At 46.7% G+C, this 26,547-nt stretch overlaps 1 protein-coding gene across 2 annotated transcripts in view; it reads left to right on the top strand.

The window, feature by feature from the left end:
* The window catches only part of LOC310956535 (platelet-derived growth factor receptor beta-like), a 44,872-nt gene that overhangs the window by 13,939 nt on the left and 4,386 nt on the right, over positions 1 to 26,547 (top strand). The window contains exons 12-24 of one of the 2 annotated variants that reach the window (XM_083926789.1): positions 953 to 1,064; positions 1,314 to 1,416; positions 1,651 to 1,759; positions 6,826 to 6,920; positions 7,050 to 7,179; positions 8,062 to 8,166; positions 8,486 to 8,587; positions 9,965 to 10,061; positions 10,651 to 10,772; positions 11,020 to 11,135; positions 11,251 to 11,373; positions 15,728 to 15,839; positions 25,610 to 25,709. In XM_083926789.1, the coding sequence (XP_083782915.1) occupies positions 953 to 1,064; positions 1,314 to 1,416; positions 1,651 to 1,759; positions 6,826 to 6,920; positions 7,050 to 7,179; positions 8,062 to 8,166; positions 8,486 to 8,587; positions 9,965 to 10,061; positions 10,651 to 10,772; positions 11,020 to 11,135; positions 11,251 to 11,373; positions 15,728 to 15,839; positions 25,610 to 25,709 (1,426 nt within the window). Of the gene's footprint in view, positions 1 to 952; positions 1,065 to 1,313; positions 1,417 to 1,650; positions 1,760 to 6,825; positions 6,921 to 7,046; positions 7,180 to 8,061; positions 8,167 to 8,485; positions 8,588 to 9,964; positions 10,062 to 10,650; positions 10,773 to 11,019; positions 11,136 to 11,250; positions 11,374 to 15,727; positions 15,840 to 25,609; positions 25,710 to 26,547 lie in introns of both variants that reach the window. The other variant, XM_083926788.1, reaches the window with a different exon arrangement.

Here is a 26,547-nt window from a genome sequence, read left to right as displayed (position 1 = left end):
CCGGTGAAGAGCGGAGGAGGAAGCCGGACACCGTGTGTCTGAGGCGGCAGCGGAAGGTGGGGCTCCTTCACCGGACCCCCCCCCCCAAACACCTGCACCCGCAATGGTTCCGCCCACTGCTGTTCAACATACACGTGTGTGTGTGTGTGTGTGTGTGTGTGTGTGTGTGTGTGTGTGTCTGTTCACTTGAGTGTGTGTGTGCTCACCTGAGTGTGTGTGTGTGTTCACCTGTGTGTGTGTGTGTGTGTGTTCACCTGAGTGTGTGTGTGTGTGTTCACCTGAGTGTGTGTGTGTGTGTGTGTGTTCACCTGAGTGTGTGTGTGTGTGTTCACCTGTGTGTGTGAGTGTGTGTGTGTGTTCACCTGTGTGTGTGTGTGTGTGTGTTCACCTGAGTGTGTGTGTGTGTGTGTTCACCTGAGTGTGTGTGTGTTCACCTGTGTGTGTGTGTGTTCACCTGAGTGTGTCTGTGTGTGTGTATCTGTGTTCACCTGTGTGTGTGTGTGTTTGTGTGTGTGTGTGTGTGTGTTCACCTGTGTGTGTGTGTGTGTGTGTGTGTGTGTTCACCTGTGTGTGTGTGTGTGTGTGTGTTCACCTGTGTGTGTGTGTGTGTGTGTGTGTTCACCTGTGTGTGTGTGTGTGTGTGTGTGTGTGTGTTCACCTGTGTGTGTGTGTGTGTGTGTGTGTTCACCTGTGTGTGTGTGTGTGTGTGTGTGTGTTCACCTGTGTGTGTGTGTGTGTGTGTGTGTGTTCACCTGTGTGTGTGTGTGTGTGTTCACCTGTGTGTGTGTGTGTGTGTGTATCTGTGTTCACCTGTGTGTGTGTGTGTGTGTGTATCTGTGTTCACCTGTGTGTGTGTGTGTGTGTTTGTGTGTGTGTGTGTGTGTGTTCACCTGTGTGTGTGTGTGTCTGTGTTCACCTGTGTGTGTGTGTGTGTGTGTGTGTGTGTGTGCAGCTCCCCCCAGGATCCTGTCTCTGTCTGAGGTCGGCAGTAAAACGATGCTGTGCGTCAGTGAAGGAGCTCCGCCCCCTAAAGTCACCTGGTTCACCTGTCCCAGCTCCCACAGGTGAGACACACACACACACACAGACACACACACACACACACACACACACACACACACACACACACACACACACACACACACACACACACACACACACACAGAGACACACACACACACACACACACACACACACAGACATACACACACTCACACACACAGACACACACACAGGTGCACACACACAGACAGACACACACACACACACACACACACTCCTGTTGCCATGGTAACTGTGTGTGTCTCCCACAGGTGCAGTAACGTGACGGTGGGCTGGCGGAGCCTGGCACCGTCCTCAGAGGGCGTGGCTCTGCAGGAGAACGTCACAAAGGGGGAGGGGAGGGGCGTGGCCCAGGTGAGCACGCCACCGCTGTGATGTCACCGCTGTGATGTCATCGCTGTGACGCCACCGCTGTGATGTCACCGCTGTGATGTCACCGCTGTGATGTCACCGCTGTGATGTCATCGCTGTGATGTCATCAGAGGAAGACGTCAGATGACTGACAGTGTGTGTGTTTGTGTGCGTGTGTTTGTGTGTGTGTGTGTGTGTGTGTGTGTGTGTGTGTGTGTGTGTGTCTCACCTGTGCAGGTACGCAGCAGGTTGACTCTCCACAGTCTCACGTCTGTGTCGGCTGTTCGCTGCGAAGCAAAGAACTCTGCAGGACGCCGCGCCCGAGACCTGCGAGTGCAGTCCGCCTGTACGTACTGACACTGTCCGCCTGTACGTACTGACACTGTCCGCCTGTACGTACTGATACTGTCTGACTGTACGTACTGACACTGTCCGCCTGTACGTACTGACACTGTCTGACTGTACGTACTGACACTGTCTGACTGTACGTACTGACACTGTCTGACTGTACGCACTGACACTGTCTGACTGTACGTACTGACACTGTCTGACTGTACGCACTGACACTGTCTGACTGTACGTACTGACACTGTCTGACTGTACGCACTGACACTGTCTGACTGTACGTACTGACACTGTCTGACTGTACGCACTGACACTGTCTGACTGTACGTACTGACATTGTCCGCCTGTACGTACTGACACTGTCCGCCTGTACGTACTGATACTGTCTGACTGTACGCACTGACACTGTCTGACTGTACGTACTGACACTGTCTGACTGTACGCACTGACACTGTCTGACTGTACGTACTGACACTGTCCGCCTGTACGTACTGACACTGTCTGACTGTACGCACTGATACTGTCTGACTGTACGTACTGACGCTGTCCGCCTGTACGTACTGACGCTGTCCGCCTGTACGTACTGACACTGTCTGACTGTACGTACTGACACTGTCTGACTGTACGCACTGATACTGTCTGACTGTACGTACTGACACTGTCTGACTGTACGTACTGACGCTGTCTGACTGTACGTACTGACACTGTCCGCCTGTACGTACTGACACTGTCCGACTGTACGTACTGACACTGTCTGACTGTACGCACTGATACTGTCTGACTGTACGTACTGACACTGTCTGACTGTACGTACTGACGCTGTCTGACTGTACGTACTGACACTGTCTGACTGTACGTACTGACGCTGTCTGACTGTACGTACTGACGCTGTCTGACTGTACTTACTGACACTGTCCGCCTGTACGTACTGACACTGTCCGCCTGTACGTACTGACACTGTCCGCCTGTACGTACTGACGCTGTCTGACTGTACGTACTGACACTGTCCGCCTGTACGTACTGACACTGTCCGCCTGTACGTACTGACATTGTCCGCCTGTACGTACTGACGCTGTCTGACTGTACGTACTGACACTGTCTGACTGTACGTACTGATACTGTCCGCCTGTACGTACTGACACTGTCTGACTGTACGTACTGACACTGTCTGACTGTACGTACTGACACTGTCTGACTGTACGTACTGATACTGTCCGCCTGTACGTACTGACACTGTCTGACTGTACGTACTGACACTGTCTGACTGTACGTACTGACACTGTCTGACTGTACGTACTGACACTGTCTGACTGTACGCACTGACACTGTCCGCCTGTACGTACTGACACTGTCTGACTGTACGTACTGACACTGTCTGACTGTACGTACTGACACTGTCTGACTGTACGTACTGACACTGTCCGCCTGTACGTACTGACACTGTCCACCTGTACGTACTGACACTGTCCGCCTGTACGTACTGATACTGTCTGACTGTACGTACTGACACTGTCCGCCTGTACGTACTGATACTGTCTGACTGTACGTACTGACACTGTCCACCTGTACGTACTGACACTGTCCGCCTGTACGTAATGACACTGTCTGACTGTACGTACTGACACTGTCTGACTGTACGTACTGATGCTGTCTGACTGTACGTACTGATACTGTCTGACTGTACGTACTGACACTGTCTGACTGTACGTACTGACACTGTCTGACTGTACGTACTGATACTGTCTGACTGTACGTACTGACACTGTCCGCCTGTACGTACTGATACTGTCTGACTGTACGTACTGACACTGTCCACCTGTACGTACTGACACTGTCCGCCTTTACGTACTGATGCTGTCCGCCTGTACGTACTGACGCTGTCTGACTGTACGTACTGATGCTGTCTGACTGTACGTACTGATACTGTCTGACTGTACGTACTGACACTGTCTGACTGTACGTACTGACACTGTCTGACTGTACGTACTGATACTGTCTGACTGTACGTACTGATACTGTCCGCCTGTACGTACTGACACTGTCTGACTGTACGTACTGACACTGTCCGCCTGTACGTACTGACACTGTCTGACTGTACGTACTGATACTGTCCGCCTGTACGTACTGACACTGTCTGACTGTACGTACTGACACTGTCTGACTGTACGTACTGACACTGTCTGACTGTATGTACTGATACTGTCCGCCTGTACGTACTGACACTGTCTGACTGTACGTACTGACACTGTCCGCCTGTACGTACTGATACTGTCCGCCTGTACATACTGACGCTGTCTGACTGTACGTACTGACACTGTCTGACTGTACGTACTGATACTGTCTGACTGTACGTACTGACACTGTCCGCCTGTACGTACTGACACTGTCTGACTGTACGTACTGATGCTGTCTGACTGTACGTACTGACGCTGTCTGACTGTACGTACTGACACTGTCTGACTGTACGTACTGATACTGTCTGACTGTACGTACTGATACTGTCCGCCTGTACGTACTGATGCTGTCTGACTGTACGTACTGACACTGTCTGACTGTACGTACTGATACTGTCTGACTGTACGTACTGACGCTGTCTGACTGTACGTACTGATACTGTCCGCCTGTACGTACTGACACTGTCCGCCTGTAACTACTGACGCTGTCTGACTGTAGGTACTGACACTGTCCGCCTGTACGTACTGACACTGTCCGCCTGTAACTACTGATGCTGTCTGACTGTACGTACTTATACTGTGTGACTGTACGTACTGATACTGTGTGACTGTACGTACTGATACTGTCTGACTGTACGTACTGATACTGTCTGACTGTACGTACTGACACTGTCTGACTGTACGTACTGACACTGTCCGCCTGTACGTACTGACACTGTCTGCCTGTATGTACTGACACTGTCCGACTGTACGTACTGATACTGTCTGACTGTACGCACTGATACTGTCTGACAGTACGTACTGACACTGTCTGACTGTACGTACTGACACTGTCCGCCTGTACGTACTGACACTGTCTGACTGTACGTACTGACACTGTCTGACTGTACGTACTGACACTGTCCGCCTGTACGTACTGACACTGTCCGCCTGTACGTACTGACACTGTCTGACTGTACGTACTGACACTGTCCGCCTGTACGTACTGACACTGTCTGACTGTACGTACTGACACTGTCCGCCTGTACGTACTGATACTGTCCGCCTGTACATACTGACGCTGTCTGACTGTACGTACTGACACTGTCTGACTGTACGTACTGATACTGTCTGACTGTACGTACTGACACTGTCCGCCTGTACGTACTGACACTGTCTGACTGTACGTACTGATACTGTCTGACTGTACGTACTGACGCTGTCTGACTGTACGTACTGACACTGTCTGACTGTACGTACTGATACTGTCTGACTGTACGTACTGATACTGTCCGCCTGTACGTACTGATGCTGTCTGACTGTACGTACTGACACTGTCTGACTGTACGTACTGATACTGTCTGACTGTACGTACTGACGCTGTCTGACTGTACGTACTGATACTGTCCGCCTGTACGTACTGACACTGTCCGCCTGTAACTACTGACGCTGTCTGACTGTAGGTACTGACACTGTCCGCCTGTACGTACTGACACTGTCCGCCTGTAACTACTGACACTGTCTGACTGTACGTACTGATACTGTCTGACTGTACGTACTGACACTGTCTGACTGTACGTACTGACACTGTTCGCCTGTACGTACTGACACTGTCTGCCTGTATGTACTGACACTGTCCGACTGTACGTACTGATACTGTCTGACTGTACGCACTGATACTGTCTGACAGTACGTACTGACACTGTCTGACTGTACGTACTGACACTGTCTGACTGTACGTACTGACACTGTCTGACTGTACGTACTGACACTGTCTGACTGTACGTACTGACACTGTCTGACTGTACGTACTGACACTGTCCGCCTGTACGTACTGATGCTGTCCGCCTGTACGTACTGACGCTGTCTGACTGTACGTACTGACACTGTCTGACTGTACGTACTGATACTGTCCGCCTGTACGTACTGACACTGTCTGACCGTATGTACTGACACTGTCCGCCTGTACGTACTGACACTGTCTGACTGTACGTACTGATACTGTCTGACTGTACGTACTGACACTGTCCGCCTGTACGTACTGACACTGTCCGCCTGTACGTACTGACACTGTCCGCCTGTACGTACTGACACTGTCCGCCTGTACGTACTGACACTGTCTGACTGTACGTACTGACACTGTCCGCCTGTACGTACTGACACTGTCTGACTGTACGCACTGACACTGTCCGCCTGTCGTACTGACACTGTCCGCCTGTACGTACTGACACTGTCTGACTGTACGCACTGACACTGTCCGCCTGTACGTACTGACACTGTCTGACTGTACGCACTGATACTGTCTGACTGTACGTACTGATGCTGTCCGCCTGTACGTACTGACACTGTCTGACTGTACGTACTGACACTGTCTGACTGTACGCACTGACACTGTCCGCCTGTACGTACTGACGCTGTCTGACTGTACGCACTGACACTGTCTGACTGTACGTACAGTCTCTGTCTCTCTCTCTGCACCTGTCTCTCTCTCTGCACCTGTCTCTCTCTCTGCACCTGTCTCTCTCTCTGCACCTGTCTCTCTCTCTCTCTGCACCTGTCTCTCTCTCTCTGCACCTGTGTCTCTCTCTGCACCTGTCTCTCACCTGTCTCTCTGCACCTGTCTCTCTCTCTCTGCACCTGTCTCTCTCTCTCTGCACCTGTCTCTCTCTCACCTGTCTCTCTCTCTCTCACCTGTCTCTCTCTCTGCACCTGTCTCTCTCTCTCTCACCTGTCTCTCTCTGTACCTGTCTCCAGCGCTCCTGTCTCTCTCTGCACCTGTCTCTCTCTCTCACCTGTCTCTCTCTCTCTGCACCTGTCTCTCTCTCTCTCACCTGTCTCTCTCTCTCACCTGTCTCTCTCTCTCTCACCTGTCTCTCTCTCTCACCTGTCTCTCTCTCTCTGCACCTGTCTGCAGCTCTCCTGTCTCAGGTGGCGGTCCTGGCAGCAGTCCTGGTTCTGGTTGTGATCGCTGTCGTGTTCTTCATCATCCTCATCCTCCTCTGGAGAAAGGTCCGTCACACAAACATGTATTCATATACAAACATAAACACATAAACATATAAAGGGTTATAAATATATAAATATATATATGTGTGTGTATACTCACCCCCCCCCCCCCCCCCCCCCCTGTGACAGAAGCCTCGGTACGAGGTGCGCTGGAGGCTGATCGAGTCGGTGAGTCCTGACGGGACCCAGGTCACGTACCTGGACCCAGAGCAGCTGCCCTACAGCCCCAGCTGGGAGGTCCCCCGGGAGCACGTGGAGCTGGGTACCTGTCTGTCTCCCACCTGTCTGTCTGTCTCACCTGTCTGTCCTCACCTGTCTGTCTCTCACCTGTCTGTCTCTCACCTGTCTGTCTCTCACCTGTCTGTCTGTCTCTCACCTGTCTGTCTCTCACCTGTCTGTCTGTCTCTCACCTGCCTGTCTCACCTGTCTGTCCTCACCTGTCTGTCTGTCTCACCTGTCTGTCTCTCACCTGTCTGTCTCTCACCTGTCTGTCTGTCTCACCTGTCTGTCTCTCACCTGTCTGTCTCTCACCTGTCTGTCTGTCTCTCACCTGTCTGTCTCTCACCTGTCTGTCTGTCCTCACCTGTCTGTCTGTCCTCACCTGTCTGTCTGTCCTCACCTGTCTGTCTGTCTCCACCTGTCTCTCACCTGTCTGTCTGTCCTCACCTGTCTGTCTGTCTCTCACCTGTCTGTCTCTCACCTGTCTGTCCTCACCTGTCTGTCTGTCCTCACCTGTCTGTCTGTCCTCACCTGTCTGTCTGTCTCTCACCTGTCTGTCTGTCCTCACCTGTCTGTCTGTCCTCACCTGTCTGTCTGTTCTCACCTGTCTGTCTGTCTCTCACCTGTCTGTCTGTCTCTCACCTGTCTGTCTGTCCTCACCTGTCTGTCTGTCTCTCACCTGTCTGTTTCTCACCTGTCTGCCTCTCACCTGTCCGTCTGTCCTCACCTGTTTGTCTCTCACCTGTCTGTCTGTCTCTCACATGTCCGTCTGTCCTCACCTGTTTGTCTCTCACCTGTCTGTCTGTCTCTCACCTGTCTGTCTGTCCTCACCTGTCTGTCTCTCACCTGTCTGTCTGTCCTCACCTGTCTGTCTGTCCTCACCTGTCTGTCCTCACCTGTCTGTCTCTCACCTGTCTGTCTGCAGGTGCGGTGCTGGGTTCAGGTGCGTTCGGGCGTGTTGTCATGGCGACCGTCTCCGGTCTTCTTCCCTCTGAAGCTGCGACTAAAGCGGCCGTGAAGACGGTGAAACGTGCGTGAGCCCGAGTGATGGTGGTGTTACCATGGTTACTGAGTCACTAACAGGTGTGTGTGTGTGTCTGTGTGTGTGTGTGCCTGTGTGTGTATGTGTGTGTCTCTGTGTGTGTGTGTGTGTGAGTCTGTGTGCGTGTGTGTGTGTGTGTGTGTGTGTGTGTGTGTGTGTGTGTGTGTGTGTGTGTGTGTGTGTGTGTGTGTGTGTGTGTGTGTGTGTGTGTGTGTGTGTGTGTGTGTGTGTGTGTGTGTGTGTGTGTGTGTGTGTGTGTGTGTGTGTGTGTGTGTGTGTGTGTGTGTGTGTGTGTGTGTGTGTGCAGACAGCAGTGGTGCAGCGTCTCTGATGTCAGAGTTGAAGGTCCTTGTTCACCTCGGTCGTCACCTCAACGTTGTCAACCTGCTGGGAGCGTGCACGAGAGGAGGTGTGCACTGAAATCCTGACTTCACTAACCCTGACTTCACTAACCCTGACTTGATCCTAATCTAATTCTGACTCATCCTAATCTAATCCTGACTTAAACCTAATCTAATCCTGACTCATCCTAATCTAATCCTGACTCATCCTAATCTAATCCTGACTCATCCTAATCTAATCCTGACTCATCCTAATCTAACCCTGACTTCACTAATCCTGACTTGATCCTAATCTAATCCTGACTCATCCTAATCTAATCCTGACTCATCCTAATCTAATCCTGACTCATCCTAATCTAATCCTGACTCATCCTAATCTAATCCTGACTTGATCCTAATCTAATCCTGACTCATCCTAATCTAATCCTGACTCATCCTAATCTAATCCTGATTTAATCCTAATCTAATCCTGACTCATCCTAATCTAATCCTGACTCATCCTAATCTAATTCTGACTCATCCTAATCTAATCCTGACTTAAACCTAATCTAATCCTGACTCATCCTAATCTAATCCTGACTCATCCTAATCTAATCCTGACTCATCCTAATCTAATTCTGACTCATCCTAATCTAATCCTGACTTAAACCTAATCTAATCCTGACTCATCCTAATCTAATCCTGACTCATCCTAATCTAATCCTGACTCATCCTAATCTAATCCTGACTTAAACCTAATCTAATCCTGACTTGATCCTAATCTAATCCTGACTTAAACCTAATCTAATCCTGACTCATCCTAATCTAATCCTGACTTAACCCTAATCTAATCCTGACTTGATCCTAATCTAATCCTGACTCATCCTAATCTAATCCTGACTCATCCTAATCTAATCCTGACTTAATCCTAATCTAATCCTGACTCATCCTAATCTAATCCTGACTCATCCTAATCTAATCCTGACTCATCCTAATCTAATCCTGACTCATCCTAATCTAATCCTGACTCATCCTAATCTAATCCTGACCTAGTCCTAATCTAATCCGGACTCATCCTAATCTAATCCTGACTCATCCTAATCTAATCCTGACTCATCCTAATCTAATCCTGACTCATCCTAATCTAATCCTGACTTAATCCTAATCTAATCCTGACTTGATCCTAATCTAATCCTGACTTAATCTTAATCTAATCCTGACTTAATCCTAATCTAATCCTGACTTGATCCTAATCTAATCCTGACTCATCCTAATCTAATCCTGACTCATCCTAATCTAATCCTGACTTGATCCTAATCTAATCCTGACTTAATCTTAATCTAATCCTGACTTAATCCTAATCTAATCCTGACTTGATCCTAATCTAATCCTGACTTAATCTTAATCTAATCCTGACTCCATCCTAATCTAATCCTGACTTGATCCTAATCTAATCCTGTCTCCAGGACCTGTCTATCTGATCACAGAGTTCTGTCGTCATGGTGACCTGGTGAACTACCTGCAGAGGAACAAACACACGTTCAGACACAGCGACACCAAGAGGTACCTGTCTGTCTCTCACCTGTCTGTCTCTCACCTGTCTGTCTCTCACCTGTCTGTCTCTCACCTGTCTGTCTCTCACCTGTCTGTCTCTCACCTGTCTGTCTCACACCTGTCTCTCACCTGTCTGTCTCTCACCTGTCTCTCACCTGTCTGCCTCTCACCTGTCTGTCTCTCACCTGTCTCCCTCCCTACACCTGTCTGTCTCTCACCTGTCTCCCTCCCTGCACCTGTCTGTCTCTCTCTCACCTGTCTCCCTCCCTGCACCTGTCGCTCTCTCACCTGTCTCTCTCCCTGTACCTGTCTGTCTCTCACCTGTCTCCCTCCCTGCACCTGTCTCCCTCCCTGCACCTGTCTCCCTCCCTGCACCTGTCTCCCTCCCTGCACCTGTCGCTCTCTCACCTGTCTCTCTCCCTGTACCTGTCTGTCTCTCACCTGTCTCCCTCCCTGCACCTGTCTCCCTCCCTGCACCTGTCTGTCTGTCTCTCACCTGTCTCCCTCCCTGTACCTGTCTGTCTCTCACCTGTCTCCCTCCCTGCACCTGTCTGTCTCTCACCTGTCTCCCCCCCTGCACCTGTCTGTCTCTCTGCAGTGACAGTGACGGCGGTTACATGGACATGAATAAAGAGGACAGCGTTCTGTACGTCCCCATGAAAGAGCTCAACTATGTCGACATCGAACCTGCGGTCTACGAGACGCCGTACACACCAGCAGGTCTGTCTCTCTGTCTCTCACCTGTCTGTCTCTCACCTGTCTGTCTCTCACCTGCCTCTCTCTCACCTGTCTGTCCCTCACCTGTCTCTCTCACCTGTCTGTCTCTCACCTGTCTGTCTCTCACCTGTCTGTCCCTCACCTGTCTGTCTCTCACCTGTCTGTCTCTCACCTGTCTGTCTCTCACCTGTCTGTCCCTCACCTGTCTGTCTCTCACCTGTCTGTCTCTAACCCGTCGTGTCTCTGTCAGTCCCCCAGGAGACGCCGTCCCTCGTCCTCAGTGACTCTCCCGTCCTCTGCGTCTCAGACCTCCTCAGCTTCTCCTTCCAGGTCTCTCAGGCCATGGACTTCCTCTCCTCCAGAAACGTACAGTATGACATCACGCACACACCACATGTTTGTCCCTGAGGGGACGGGGACGGGTGGCGTCCTCATGTATCAGGTGGCGTCCTCATGTCTCAGGGCGCGTCCCTGTCCCCAGTGTGTCCACAGAGACCTGGCAGCGAGGAACGTCCTGGTGTGTGACGGGAAGCTGGTGAAGATCTGTGACTTCGGTTTGGCCCGAGACCTGATGAAGGACGGGGACTACGTCGCCAGAGGACAGGTGAGCGTCCACGCCCAAGACCGGGGACAGACGTGTCCTCAAGTGTCCTCTGGTGTCTTCTGTCCTCTGGTGTCTTCTGTCCTCTCGTGTCTTCTGTCCTCTGGTGTCTTCTGTCCTCTCATGTCTTCTGTCCTCTGGTGTCTTCTGTCCTCTGGTGTCTTCTGTCCTCTGGTGTCTTCTGTCCTCTCATGTCTTCTGTCCTCTCATGTCTTCTGTCCTCTCATGTCTTCTGTCCTCTCATGTCTTCTGTCCTCTGGTGTCTTCTGTCCTCTCGTGTCTTCTGTCCTCTGGTGTCTTCTGTCCTCTCATGTCTTCTGTCCTCTGGTGTCTTCTGTCCTCTGGTGTCTTCTGTCCTCATGTCTTCTGTCCTCTCGTGTCTTCTGTCCTCTGGTGTCTTCTGTCCTCTCATGTCTTCTGTCCTCTGGTGTCTTCTGTCCTCATGTCTTCTGTCCTCTCATGTCTTCTGTCCTCTCGTGTCTTCTGTCCTCATGTCTTCTGTCCTCATGTCTTCTGTCCTCTCGTGTCTTCTGTCCTCTGGTGTCTTCTGTCCTCTGGTGTCTTCTGTCCTCTCATGTCTTCTGTCCTCTCATGTCTTCTGTCCTCTCATGTCTTCTGTCCTCTGGTGTCTTCTGTCCTCTCATGTCTTCTGTCCTCTCATGTCTTCTGTCCTCTCATGTCTTCTGTCCTCTCATGTCTTCTGTCCTCTGGTGTCTTCTGTCCTCTCATGTCTTCTGTCCTCTCGTGTCTTCTGTCCTCTCATGTCTTCTGTCCTCTGGTGTCTTCTGTCCTCTCATGTCTTCTGTCCTCTCATGTCTTCTGTCCTCTCATGTCTTCTGTCCTCTCATGTCTTCTGTCCTCTCATGTCTTCTGTCCTCTCATGTCTTCTGTCCTCTGGTGTCTTCTGTCCTCTCGTGTCTTCTGTCCTCTGGTGTCTTCTGTCCTCTCATGTCTTCTGTCCTCTGGTGTCTTCTGTCCTCTGGTGTCTTCTGTCCTCATGTCTTCTGTCCTCTGGTGTCTTCTGTCCTCTCATGTCTTCTGTCCTCTCATGTCTTCTGTCCTCTCATGTCTTCTGTCCTCTCGTGTCTTCTGTCCTCTCATGTCTTCTGTCCTCTGGTGTCTTCTGTCCTCTGGTGTCTTCTGTCCTCTGGTGTCTTCTGTCCTCTCATGTCTTCTGTCCTCTCATGTCTTCTGTCCTCTGGTGTCTTCTGTCCTCTCGTGTCTTCTGTCCTCTCATGTCTTCTGTCCTCTCATGTCTTCTGTCCTCTGGTGTCTTCTGTCCTCTCATGTCTTCTGTCCTCTCATGTCTTCTGTCCTCTCATGTCTTCTGTCCTCTCGTGTCTTCTGTCCTCTCATGTCTTCTGTCCTCTGGTGTCTTCTGTCCTCTGGTGTCTTCTGTCCTCTCGTGTCTTCTGTCCTCTCGTGTCTTCTGTCCTCTCATGTCTTCTGTCCTCTCATGTCTTCTGTCCTCTCGTGTCTTCTGTCCTCTCGTGTCTTCTGTCCTCATGTCTTCTGTCCTCTCATGTCTTCTGTCCTCTCATGTCTTCTGTCCTCTCATGTCTTCTGTCCTCTGGTGTCTTCTGTCCTCTGGTGTCTTCTGTCCTCTCGTGTCTTCTGTCCTCTCATGTCTTCTGTCCTCTCATGTCTTCTGTCCTCATGTCTTCTGTCCTCTCATGTCTTCTGTCCTCTCGTGTCTTCTGTCCTCTGGTGTCTTCTGTCCTCTGGTGTCTTCTGTCCTCTCGTGTCTTCTGTCCTCTGGTGTCTTCTGTCCTCTGGTGTCTTCTGTCCTCTCGTGTCTTCTGTCCTCTCATGTCTTCTGTCCTCTGGTGTCTTCTGTCCTCTCATGTCTTCTGTCCTCATGTCTTCTGTCCTCTGGTGTCTTCTGTCCTCTCATGTCTTCTGTCCTCTCGTGTCTTCTGTCCTCTGGTGTCTTCTGTCCTCTCGTGTCTTCTGTCCTCTGGTGTCTTCTGTCCTCTCGTGTCTTCTGTCCTCTCGTGTCTTCTGTCCTCTCATGTCTTCTGTCCTCTGGTGTCTTCTGTCCTCTCATGTCTTCTGTCCTCTCACGTCTTCTGTCCTCTCATGTCTTCTGTCCTCTCATGTCTTCTGCCCTCATGTCTTCTGTCCTCTGGTGTCTTCTGTCCTCTGGTGTCTTCTGTCCTCTCATGTCTTCTGTCCTCATGTCTTCTGTCCTCTCGTGTCTTCTGTCCTCTGGTGTCTTCTGTCCTCATGTCTTCTGTCCTCTCGTGTCTTCTGTCCTCTCGTGTCTTCTGTCCTCTCATGTCTTCTGTCCTCTCATGTCTTCTGTCCTCTCCTGTCTTCTGTCCTCTCATGTCTTCTGTCCTCTCATGTCTTCTGTCCTCATGTCTTCTGTCCTCTCGTGTCTTCTGTCCTCTGGTGTCTTCTGTCCTCTCATGTCTTCTGTCCTCATGTCTTCTGTCCTCTGGTGTCTTCTGTCCTCTGGTGTCTTCTGTCCTCTGGTGTCTTCTGTCCTCTCATGTCTTCTGTCCTCTCATGTCTTCTGTCCTCTCATGTCTTCTGTCCTCTGGTGTCTTCTGTCCTCTCGTGTCTTCTGTCCTCTGGTGTCTTCTGTCCTCTCGTGTCTTCTGTCCTCTCATGTCTTCTGTCCTCTGGTGTCTTCTGTCCTCTGGTGTCTTCTGTCCTCTCATGTCTTCTGTCCTCTGGTGTCTTCTGTCCTCCTTGTGTCCTCTCACGTCTTCTGTCCTCTGGTGTCTTCTGTCCTCTCATATCTTCTGTCCTCTGGTGTCTTCTGTCCTCTCGTGTCTTCTGTCCTCTCGTGTCTTCTGTCCTCTCATGTCTTCTGTCCTCATGTCTTCTGTCCTCTCGTGTCTTCTGTCCTCTCGTGTCTTCTGTCCTCTCATGTCTTCTGTCCTCTCATGTCTTCTGTCCTCTCCTGTCTTCTGTCCTCTCATGTCTTCTGTCCTCTCATGTCTTCTGTCCTCATGTCTTCTGTCCTCTCGTGTCTTCTGTCCTCTGGTGTCTTCTGTCCTCTCGTGTCTTCTGTCCTCTCATGTCTTCTGTCCTCATGTCTTCTGTCCTCTGGTGTCTTCTGTCCTCTGGTGTCTTCTGTCCTCTGGTGTCTTCTGTCCTCTCATGTCTTCTGTCCTCTCATGTCTTCTGTCCTCTCGTGTCTTCTGTCCTCTCATGTCTTCTGTCCTCATGTCTTCTGTCCTCTCGTGTCTTCTGTCCTCTCGTGTCTTCTGTCCTCTCATGTCTTCTGTCCTCTCATGTCTTCTGTCCTCTCGTGTCTTCTGTCCTCTGGTGTCTTCTGTCCTCTCGTGTCTTCTGTCCTCTGGTGTCTTCTGTCCTCTCGTGTCTTCTGTCCTCTGGTGTCTTCTGTCCTCTCGTGTCTTCTGTCCTCTGGTGTCTTCTGTCCTCTCGTGTCTTCTGTCCTCTGGTGTCTTCTGTCCTCTCATGTCTTCTGTCCTCTCGTGTCTTCTGTCCTCTGGTGTCTTCTGTCCTCTCGTGTCTTCTGTCCTCTGGTGTCTTCTGTCCTCTCGTGTCTTCTGTCCTCTGGTGTCTTCTGTCCTCTCGTGTCTTCTGTCCTCTCATGTCTTCTGTCCTCATGTCTTCTGTCCTCTCGTGTCTTCTGTCCTCTCGTGTCTTCTGTCCTCTCACGTCTTCTGTCCTCTCATGTCTTCTGTCCTCTCATGTCTTCTGTCCTCTCACGTCTTCTGTCCTCTCATGTCTTCTGTCCTCTGGTGTCTTCTGTCCTCTCATGTCTTCTGTCCTCTGGTGTCTTCTGTCCTCTCATGTCTTCTGTCCTCTCATGTCTTCTGTCCTCTGGTGTCTTCTGTCCTCTGGTGTCTTCTGTCCTCTCGTGTCTTCTGTCCTCTCGTGTCTTCTGTCCTCTGGTGTCTTCTGTCCTCTCACGTCTTCTGTCCTCTTCTGTCTTCTGTCCTCTCGTGTCTTCTGTCCTCTCGTCTTCTGTCCTCTCACGTCTTCTGTCCTCTTCTGTCTTCTGTCCTCTCACGTCTTCTGTCCTCTCATGTCTTCTGTCCTCTTCTGTCTTCTGTCCTCTCGTGTCTTCTGTCCTCTCGTCTTCTGTCCTCTCACGTCTTCTGTCCTCTTCTGTCTTCTGTCCTCTCATGTCTTCTGTCCTCTCATGTCTTCTGTCCTCTGGTGTCTTCTGTCCTCTGGTGTCTTCTGTCCTCTGGTGTCTTCTGTCCTCTCGTGTCTTCTGTCCTCTCATGTCTTCTGTCCTCTCGTGTCTTCTGTCCTCTCATGTCTTCTGTCCTCTCGTGTCTTCTGTCCTCTCACGTCTTCTGTCCTCTCATGTCTTCTGTCCTCTCATGTCTTCTGTCCTCATGTCTTGTGTCCTCTCGTGTCTTGTGTCCAGAGCTTCCTGCCGGTGAAGTGGATGTCCCCTGAGAGTATTTTCCAGAACGTTTACAGCTCCCAGAGCGACGTCTGGTCCTACGGAGTCTTACTGTGGGAGATCTTCTCTCTGGGTAAACCAGTAACACCAGTAACACCAGTAACACCAGTAACACCAGTATAAACCAGTAACACCAGTGACACCAGTAACACCAGTAACACCAGTAACACCAGTAACACCAGTATACACCAGTAACACCAGTAACACCAGTAACACCAGTAACACCAGTAACACCAGTGACACCAGTAACACCAGTAACACCAGTAACACCAGTAACACCAGTATAAACCAGTATACACCAGTATAAACCAGTAACACCAGTAACACCAGTATAAACCAGTAACACCAATAACACCAGTAACACCAGTATAAACCAGTAACACCAGTAACACCAGTAACACCAGTAACACCAGTATACACCAGTAACACCAGTATAAACCAGTAACACCAGTAACACCAGTAACACCAGTAACACCAGTATACACCAGTAACACCAGTATAAACCAGTAACACCAGTAACACCAGTAACACCAGTATAAACCAGTATAAACCAGTATAAACCAGTATACACCAGTATAAACCAGTAACACCAGTAACACCAGTAACACCAGTATACACCAGTAACACCAGTAACACCAGTAACACCAGTAACACCAGTAACACCAGTAACACCAGTATAAACCAGTATACACCAGTAACACCAGTAACACCAGTATACACCAGTAACACCAGTAACACCAGTGTAAACCAGTAACACCAGTAACACCAGTAACACCAGTAACACCAGTATAAACCAGTATACACCAGTAACACCAGTAACACCAGTGTAAACCAGTAACACCAGTAACACCAGTAACACCAGTAACACCAGTAACACCAGTAACACCAGTATAAACCAGTATACACCAGTAACACCAGTAACACCAGTATAAACCAGTATACACCAGTATACACCAGTAAACACCAGTAACACCAGTAACACCAGTAACACCAGTATAAACCAGTAACACCAGTAACACCAGTAACACCAGTAACACCAGTATACACCAGTATAAACCAGTAACACCAGTATACACCAGTAACACCAATAACACCAGTAACACCAGTAACACCAGTAACACCAGTAACACCAGTATAAACCAGTAACACCAGTATACACCAGTAACACCAGTAACACCAGTAACACCAGTAACACCAATAACACCAATAACACCAGTATACACCAGTATACACCAGTATACACCAGTAACACCAGTATACACCAGTATACACCAGTATACACCAGTATACACCAGTAACACCAGTAACACCAGTATACACCAGTATACACCAGTATACACCAGTAACACCAGTAACACCAGTATACACCAGTATACACCAGTATACACCAGTAACACCAGTAACACCAGTAACACCAGTAACACCAGTAACACCAGTAACACCAGTATACACCAGTATACACCAGTATACACCAGTAACACCAGTATACACCAGTAACACCAGTAACACCAGTAACACCAGTAACACCAGTAACACCAATAACACCAATAACACCAGTAACACCAGTAACACCAGTAACACCAGTAAACACCAGTAACACCAGTAACACCAGTATAAACCAGTAACACCAGTAACACCAGTAACACCAGTAACACCAGTATAAACCAGTAACACCAGTATACACCAGTATAAACCAGTAACACCAGTAACACCAGTAACACCAGTAACACCAGTAACACCAGTAACACCAGTATAAACCAGTATACACCAGTAACACCAGTAACACCAGTAACACCAGTAACACCAGTATACACCAGTATACACCAGTATACACCAGTAACACCAGTAACACCAGTATACACCAGTATACACCAGTATACACCAGTAACACCAGTAACACCAGTAACACCAGTAACACCAGTAACACCAGTAACACCAGTAACACCAGTATACACCAGTATACACCAGTATACACCAGTAACACCAGTATACACCAGTAACACCAGTAACACCAGTAACACCAGTAACACCAGTAACACCAATAACACCAATAACACCAGTAACACCAGTAACACCAGTAACACCAGTAAACACCAGTAACACCAGTAACACCAGTATAAACCAGTAACACCAGTAACACCAGTAACACCAGTAACACCAGTATAAACCAGTAACACCAGTATACACCAGTATAAACCAGTAACACCAGTAACACCAGTAACACCAGTAACACCAGTAACACCAGTATAAACCAGTAACACCAGTATAAACCAGTAACACCAGTTTAAACCAGTAACACCAGTAACACCAGTAACACCAGTATAAACCAGTAACACCAGTATAAACCAGTAACACCAGTAACACCAGTAACACCAGTATAAACCAGTAACACCAGTAACACCAGTATACACCAGTAACACCAGTAACACCAGTTACACCAGTATAAACCAGTATACACCAGTAACACCAGTAACACCAGTATAAACCAGTATACACCAGTATACACCAGTAAACACCAGTAACACCAGTAACACCAGTAACACCAGTATAAACCAGTATACACCAGTATACACCAGTAACACCAGTAACACCAGTAACACCAGTAACACCAGTATACACCAGTATACACCAGTATACACCAGTAACACCAGTAACACCAGTAACACCAGTAACACCAGTAACACCAGTATAAACCAGTATACACCAGTAACACCAGTAACACCAGTATAAACCAGTATACACCAGTATACACCAGTAACACCAGTAACACCAGTAACACCAGTAACACCAGTATACACCAGTATACACCAGTATACACCAGTAACACCAGTAACACCAGTATACACCAGTATACACCAGTATACACCAGTAACACCAGTAACACCAGTAACACCAGTAACACCAGTAACACCAGTAACACCAGTATACACCAGTATACACCAGTATACACCAGTAACACCAGTATACACCAGTAACACCAGTAACACCAGTAACACCAGTAACACCAATAACACCAATAACACCAGTAACACCAGTAACACCAGTAACACCAGTAACACCAGTAACACCAGTATAAACCAGTAACACCAGTAACACCAGTAACACCAGTAACACCAGTATAAACCAGTAACACCAGTATACACCAGTATAAACCAGTAACACCAGTAACACCAGTAACACCAGTAACACCAGTAACACCAGTATAAACCAGTAACACCAGTATAAACCAGTAACACCAGTTTAAACCAGTAACACCAGTAACACCAGTATAAACCAGTAACACCAGTATAAACCAGTAACACCAGTAACACCAGTAACACCAGTTTAAACCAGTAACACCAGTAACACCAGTGTACACCAGTATACACCAGTATACACCAGTAACACCAGTATAAACCAGTAACACCAGTATAAACCAGTAACACCAGTTTAAACCAGTAACACCAGTAACACCAGTGTACACCAGTATAAACCAGTATAAACCAGTAACACCAGTATAAACCAGTAACACCAGTAACACCAGTGTACACCAGTATACACCAGTATACACCAGTAACACCAGTAACACCAGTGTACACCAGTATAAACCAGTATACACCAGTAACACCAGTAACACCAGTGTAAACCAGTAACACCAGTAACACCAGTAACACCAGTAACACCAGTAACACCAGTATAAACCAGTATACACCAGTATACACCAGTAACACCAGTAACACCAGTAACACCAGTATAAACCAGTAACACCAGTAACACCAGTAACACCAGTATACACCAGTAACACCAGTATAAACCAGTATAAACCAGTATACACCAGTATACACCAGTAACACCAGTAACACCAGTAACACCAGTATAAACCAGTAACACCAGTAACACCAGTAACACCAGTAAACACCAGTAACACCAGTAACACCAGTAACACCAGTATAAACCAGTAACACCAGTAACACCAGTAACACCAGTATACACCAGTAACACCAGTATACACCAGTAACACCAATAACACCAGTAACACCAGTAACACCAGTAACACCAGTAACACCAGTATAAACCAGTAACACCAGTATACACCAGTAACACCAGTAACACCAGTAACACCAGTAACACCAGTAACACCAGTATACACCAGTATACACCAGTATACACCAGTATACACCAGTAACACCAGTAACACCAGTAACACCAGTAACACCAGTATACACCAGTAACACCAGTAACACCAATAACACCAATAACACCAATAACACCAGTAACACCAGTAACACCAGTATACACCAGTAACACCAGTATAAACCAGTAACACCAGTAACACCAGTAACACCAGTATAAACCAGTAACACCAGTATACACCAGTATAAACCAGTAACACCAGTAACACCAGTAACACCAGTAACACCAGTAACACCAGTATAAACCAGTAACACCAGTATAAACCAGTAACACCAGTTTAAACCAGTAACACCAGTAACACCAGTATAAACCAGTAACACCAGTTTAAACCAGTAACACCAGTAACACCAGTGTACACCAGTATAAACCAGTAACACCAGTAACACCAGTAACACCAGTATAAACCAGTATAAACCAGTAACACCAGTATAAACCAGTAACACCAGTTTAAACCAGTAACACCAGTAACACCAGTGTACACCAGTATACACCAGTATACACCAGTAACACCAGTATAAACCAGTAACACCAGTATAAACCAGTAACACCAGTTTAAACCAGTAACACCAGTAACACCAGTGTACACCAGTATACACCAGTATACACCAGTAACACCAGTAACACCAGTGTACACCAGTATAAACCAGTATAAACCAGTATAAACAAGTATAAACCAGTAACACCAGTAACACCAGTAACACCAGTAACACCAGTAACACCAGTGTACACCAGTATACACCAGTATACACCAGTAACACCAGTAACACCAGTGTACACCAGTATAAACCAGTATAAACCAGTATTAACCAGTAACACCAGTAACACCAGTAACACCAATAACACCAGTAACACCAGTAACACCAGTAACACCAATAACACCAGTATACACCAGTAACACCAGTAACACCAGTAACACCAGTATACACCAGTAACACCAATAACACCAATAACACCAATAACACCAATAACACCAGTATACACCAGTAACACCAGTAACACCAGTAACACCAGTATACACCAGTAACACCAGTAACACCAGTAACACCAGTAACACCAATTACACCAGTATACACCAGTAACACCAGTATACACCAGTAACACCAGTATACACCAGTATACACCAGTATACACCAGTATACACCAGTAACACCAGTATACACCAGTAACACCAGTAACACCAGTAACACCAGTATACACCAGTATACACCAGTATACACCAGTAACACCAGTAACACCAGTAACACCAGTAACACCAATAACACCAGTAACACCAGTAACACCAGTAACACCAATAACACCAGTATACACCAGTAACACCAGTAACACCAGTAACACCAATAACACCAGTATACACCAGTAACATCAGTAACACCAGTAACACCAGTAACACCAATAACACCAGTATACACCAGTAACACCAGTAACACCAGTATACACCAGTCACACCAGTATAAACCAGTAACACCAGTATAAACCAGTAACACCAGTTTAAACCAGTAACACCAGTAACACCAGTATAAACCAGTAACACCAGTTTAAACCAGTAACACCAGTAACACCAGTGTACACCAGTATAAACCAGTAACACCAGTAACACCAGTAACACCAGTAACACCAGTGTACACCAGTATACACCAGTATACACCAGTAACACCAGTAACACCAGTAACACCAGTATAAACCAGTAACACCAGTATAAACCAGTAACACCAGTTTAAACCAGTAACACCAGTAACACCAGTGTACACCAGTATAAACCAGTATAAACCAGTAACACCAGTATAAACCAGTAACACCAGTAACACCAGTGTACACCAGTATACACCAGTATACACCAGTAACACCAGTATAAACCAGTATAAACCAGTATAAACCAGTATAAACCAGTAACACCAGTATAAACCAGTATAAACCAGTATAAACCAGTATAAACCAGTAACACCAGTATACACCAGTATAAACCAGTATAAACCAGTATAAACCAGTATAAACCAGTGTACACCAGTATACACCAGTATAAACCAGTGTACACCAGTAACACCAGTATACACCAGTGTACACCAGTGTACACCAGTATAAACCAGTATAAACCAGTAACACCAGTATACACCAGTGTACACCAGTGTACACCAGTATAAACCAGTATAAACCAGTGTAAACCAGTATAAACCAGTGTACACCAGTATACACCAGTATAAACCAGTATAAACCAGTATAAACCAGTATAAACCAGTGTACACCAGTATACACCAGTATAAACCAGTGTACACCAGTAACACCAGTATACACCAGTGTACACCAGTGTACACCAGTATAAACCAGTAACACCAGTAACACCAGTAACACCAGTGTAACCAGTATAAACCAGTATAAACCAGTATAAACCAGTATAAACCAGTAACACCAGTATACACCAGTATAAACCAGTATAAACCAGTAACACCAGTAACACCAGTATAAACCAGTATAAACCAGTAACACCAGTAACACCAGTAACACCAGTGTAACCAGTATAAACCAGTATAAACCAGTAACACCAGTATACACCAGTATAAACCAGTATAAACCAGTATAAACCAGTGTAACCAGTATAAACCAGTATAAACCAGTAACACCAGTATAAACCAGTATAAACCAGTGTAACCAGTATAAACCAGTATAACCAGTATAAACCAGTATAAACCAGTGTAACCAGTATAAACCAGTGTAACCAGTATAAACCAGTATACACCAGTATACACCAGTATACACCAGTATAAACCAGTATAAACCAGTATACACCAGTATAAACCAGTATAAACCAGTATAAACCAGTATAAACCAGTATAAACCAGTGTAACCAGTATAAACCAGTATAACCAGTATAAACCAGTATAAACCAGTATAAACCAGTATAAACCAGTATAAACCAGTGTAACCAGTATAAACCAGTATAAACCAGTGTAACCAGTATAAACCAGTATAAACCAGTGTAACTAGTATAAACCAGTATAAACCAGTATAAACCAGTATAAACCAGTGTAACCAGTATAAACCAGTGTAACCAGTATAAACCAGTATAAACCAGTGTAACCAGTATAAACCAGTGTAACCAGTATAAACCAGTGTAACCAGTATAAACCAGTGTAACCAGTATAAACCAGTGTAACCAGTATAAACCAGTGTAACCAGTATAAACCAGTGTAACCAGTATAAACCAGTGTAACCAGTATAAACCAGTATAAACCAGTGTAACCAGTATAAACCAGTGTAACCAGTATAAACCAGTATAAACCAGTATAAACCAGTGTAACCAGTATAAACCAGTATAAACCAGTATAAACCAGTGTAACCAGTATAAACCAGTGTAACCAGTATAAACCAGTATAACCAGTGTAACCAGTGTAACCAGTATAAACCAGTGTAACCAGTATAAACCAGTGTAAACCAGTGTAACCAGTATAAACCAGTATAAACCAGTATAAACCAGTGTAACCAGTATAAACCAGTATAACCAGTATAAACCAGTATAAACCAGTGTAACCAGTATAAACCAGTATAAACCAGTATAAACCAGTGTAACCAGTATAAACCAGTATAACCAGTATAAACCAGTATAAACCAGTATAAACCAGTGTAACCAGTATAAACCAGTATAAACCAGTATAAACCAGTATAAACCAGTGTAACCAGTATAAACCAGTGTAACCAGTATAACCAGTATAAACCAGTATAAACCAGTATAAACCAGTGTAACCAGTGTAACCAGTATAAACCAGTGTAACCAGTATAAACCAGTGTAACCAGTGTAACCAGTATAAACCAGTGTAACCAGTATAAACCAGTGTAACCAGTATAAACCAGTATAAACCAGTGTAAACCAGTGTAACCAGTATAAACCAGTGTAACCAGTATAAACCAGTATAAACCAGTGTAAACCAGTATAAACCAGTGTAACCAGTATAAACCAGTATAAACCAGTATAAACCAGTGTAACCAGTATAAACCAGTGTAACCAGTATAAACCAGTATAAACCAGTGTAACCAGTATAAACCAGTGTAAACCAGTGTAACTAGTATAAACCAGTATAAACCAGTATAAACCAGTGTAACCAGTATAAACCAGTGTAACCAGTATAAACCAGTATAAACCAGTATAAACCAGTGTAACCAGTATAAACCAGTATAACCAGTATAAACCAGTATAAACCAGTATAAACCAGTATAAACCAGTGTAACCAGTATAAACCAGTGTAACCAGTATAAACAAGTATAAACCAGTATAAACCAGTGTAACCAGTATAAACCAGTGTAACCAGTATAAACCAGTATAAACCAGTATAAACCAGTGTAACCAGTATAAACCAGTATAACCAGTATAAACCAGTATAAACCAGTATACACCAGTGTAACCAGTATAAACCAGTATAAACCAGTATAAACCAGTATAAACCAGTGTAACCAGTATAAACCAGTGTAACCAGTATACACCAGTATAACCAGTATAAACCAGTATAAACCAGTATAAACCAGTGTAACCAGTATAACCAGTATAAACCAGTATAAACCAGTATAAACCAGTGTAACCAGTATAAACCAGTGTAACCAGTATAAACCAGTTTAACCAGTATAAACCAGTATAAACCTGTTTAACCAGTATAAACCAGTATAAACCAGTATAAACCAGTGTAACCAGTATAAACCAGTGTAACCAGTATAAACCAGTATAAACCAGTGTAACCAGTATAAACCAGTATAAACCAGTGTAACCAGTATAAACCAGTGTAACCAGTATAAACCAGTATAAACCAGTATAAACCAGTATAACCAGTATAAACCAGTATAAACCAGTGTAACCAGTATAAACCAGTATAAACCAGTGTAACCAGTATAAACCAGTATAAACCAGTATAAACCAGTGTAACCAGTATAAACCAGTGTAACCAGTATAAACCAGTGTAACCAGTGTAACCAGTATAAACCAGTGTAACCAGTATAAACCAGTGTAACCAGTATAACCAGTATAAACCAGTATAAACCAGTATAAACCAGTGTAACCAGTATAAACCAGTGTAACCAGTATAAACCAGTTTAACCAGTATAAACCAGTATAAACCTGTTTAACCAGTATAAACCAGTATAAACCAGTATAAACCAGTGTAACCAGTATAAACCAGTGTAACCAGTATAAACCAGTATAAACCAGTGTAACCAGTATAAACCAGTATAAACCAGTGTAACCAGTATAAACCAGTGTAACCAGTATAAACCAGTATAAACCAGTATAAACCAGTGTAACCAGTATAAACCAGTATAAACCAGTGTAACCAGTATAAACCAGTATAAACCAGTGTAACCAGTATAAACCAGTATAAACCAGTGTAACCAGTATAAACCAGTATAAACCAGTATAAACCAGTATAAACCAGTGTAACCAGTATAAACCAGTATAAACCAGTATAAACCAGTGTAACCAGTATAAACCAGTGTAACCAGTATAAACCAGTGTAACCAGTGTAACCAGTATAAACCAGTATAAACCAGTGTAACCAGTATAAACCAGTATAAACCAGTGTAACCAGTATAAACCAGTATAAACCAGTGTAACCAGTATAAACCAGTATAAACCAGTATAAACCAGTGTAACCAGTATAAACCAGTGTAACCGGTCTGAACCGGTCCCTGTCTCAGGTCTGAGTCCGTATCCAGACCTGGTCCTGGATCAGGACTTCTACTCGTCCCTGAAGAGAGGAAACAGGATGGGACGTCCCGAGCACGCTCCGCTGGACCTGTGAGACGCCTCCGTCTGTCCGTCTGTCAGTCCGTCTGTCTGTCTGTCCGTCTGTCCGTCTGTCCGTCTGTCCGTCTGTCCGTCTGTCCGTCCGTCTGTCTGTCCGTCTGTCCGTCTCTGTGTCCGTCTGTCCGTCTGTCCCTGTGTCCGTCTGTCCCTGTGTCCGTCTGTCCGTCTGTCCCTGTGTCCGTCTGTCCCTGTGTCTGTCCCTGTGTCTGTCCCTGTGTCCGTGTGTCTGTCTGTCCCTGTGTCCGTCTGTCCGTCTGTCCCTGTGTCCGTCTGTCCGTCTGTCCCTGTGTCCGTCTGTCCCTGTGTCCGTCTGTCCCTGTGTCCGTCTGTCTGTCCGTCTGTCCGTCTGTCCCTGTGTCCGTCTGTCCGTCTGTCTGTCTGTCCCTGTGTCCGTCTGTCCCTGTGTCCGTCTGTCCGTCAGTCTGTCCGTCTGTCCGTCCCTGTCTCCGTCTGTCCATGTGTCCCTGTGTCCGTCCGTCTGTCCGTCAGTCTGTCCGTCTGTCTGTCTGTCCGTCTGTCTGTCCCTGTGTCCCTGTGTCCGTCTGTCTGTCTGTCCCTGTGTCCGTCTGTCTGTCCGTCTGTCCGTCTGTCTGTCTGTCCCTGTGTCCGTCTGTCCCTGTGTCCGTCTGTCCGTCAGTCTGTCCGTCTGTCCGTCCCTGTCTCCGTCTGTCCATGTGTCCCTGTGTCCGTCCGTCTGTCCGTCAGTCTGTCCGTCTGTCCGTCTGTCCCTGTGTCCGTCTGTCCCTGTGTCCGTCTGTCCCTGTGTCCATCTGTCTGTCCCTGTGTCCGTCTCTCCCTGTGTCCGTGGGTCTGATTCCGTCTCTGTGTC

Source organism: Echiichthys vipera, assembly GCF_963691815.1.
Source record: "Echiichthys vipera genome assembly, chromosome: 14".
Lineage (NCBI taxonomy): Eukaryota > Metazoa > Chordata > Actinopteri > Perciformes > Trachinidae > Echiichthys > Echiichthys vipera.
Note: the sequence above shows the minus strand (reverse complement) of the source record. Positions and strands in the feature narration are given on the sequence as shown.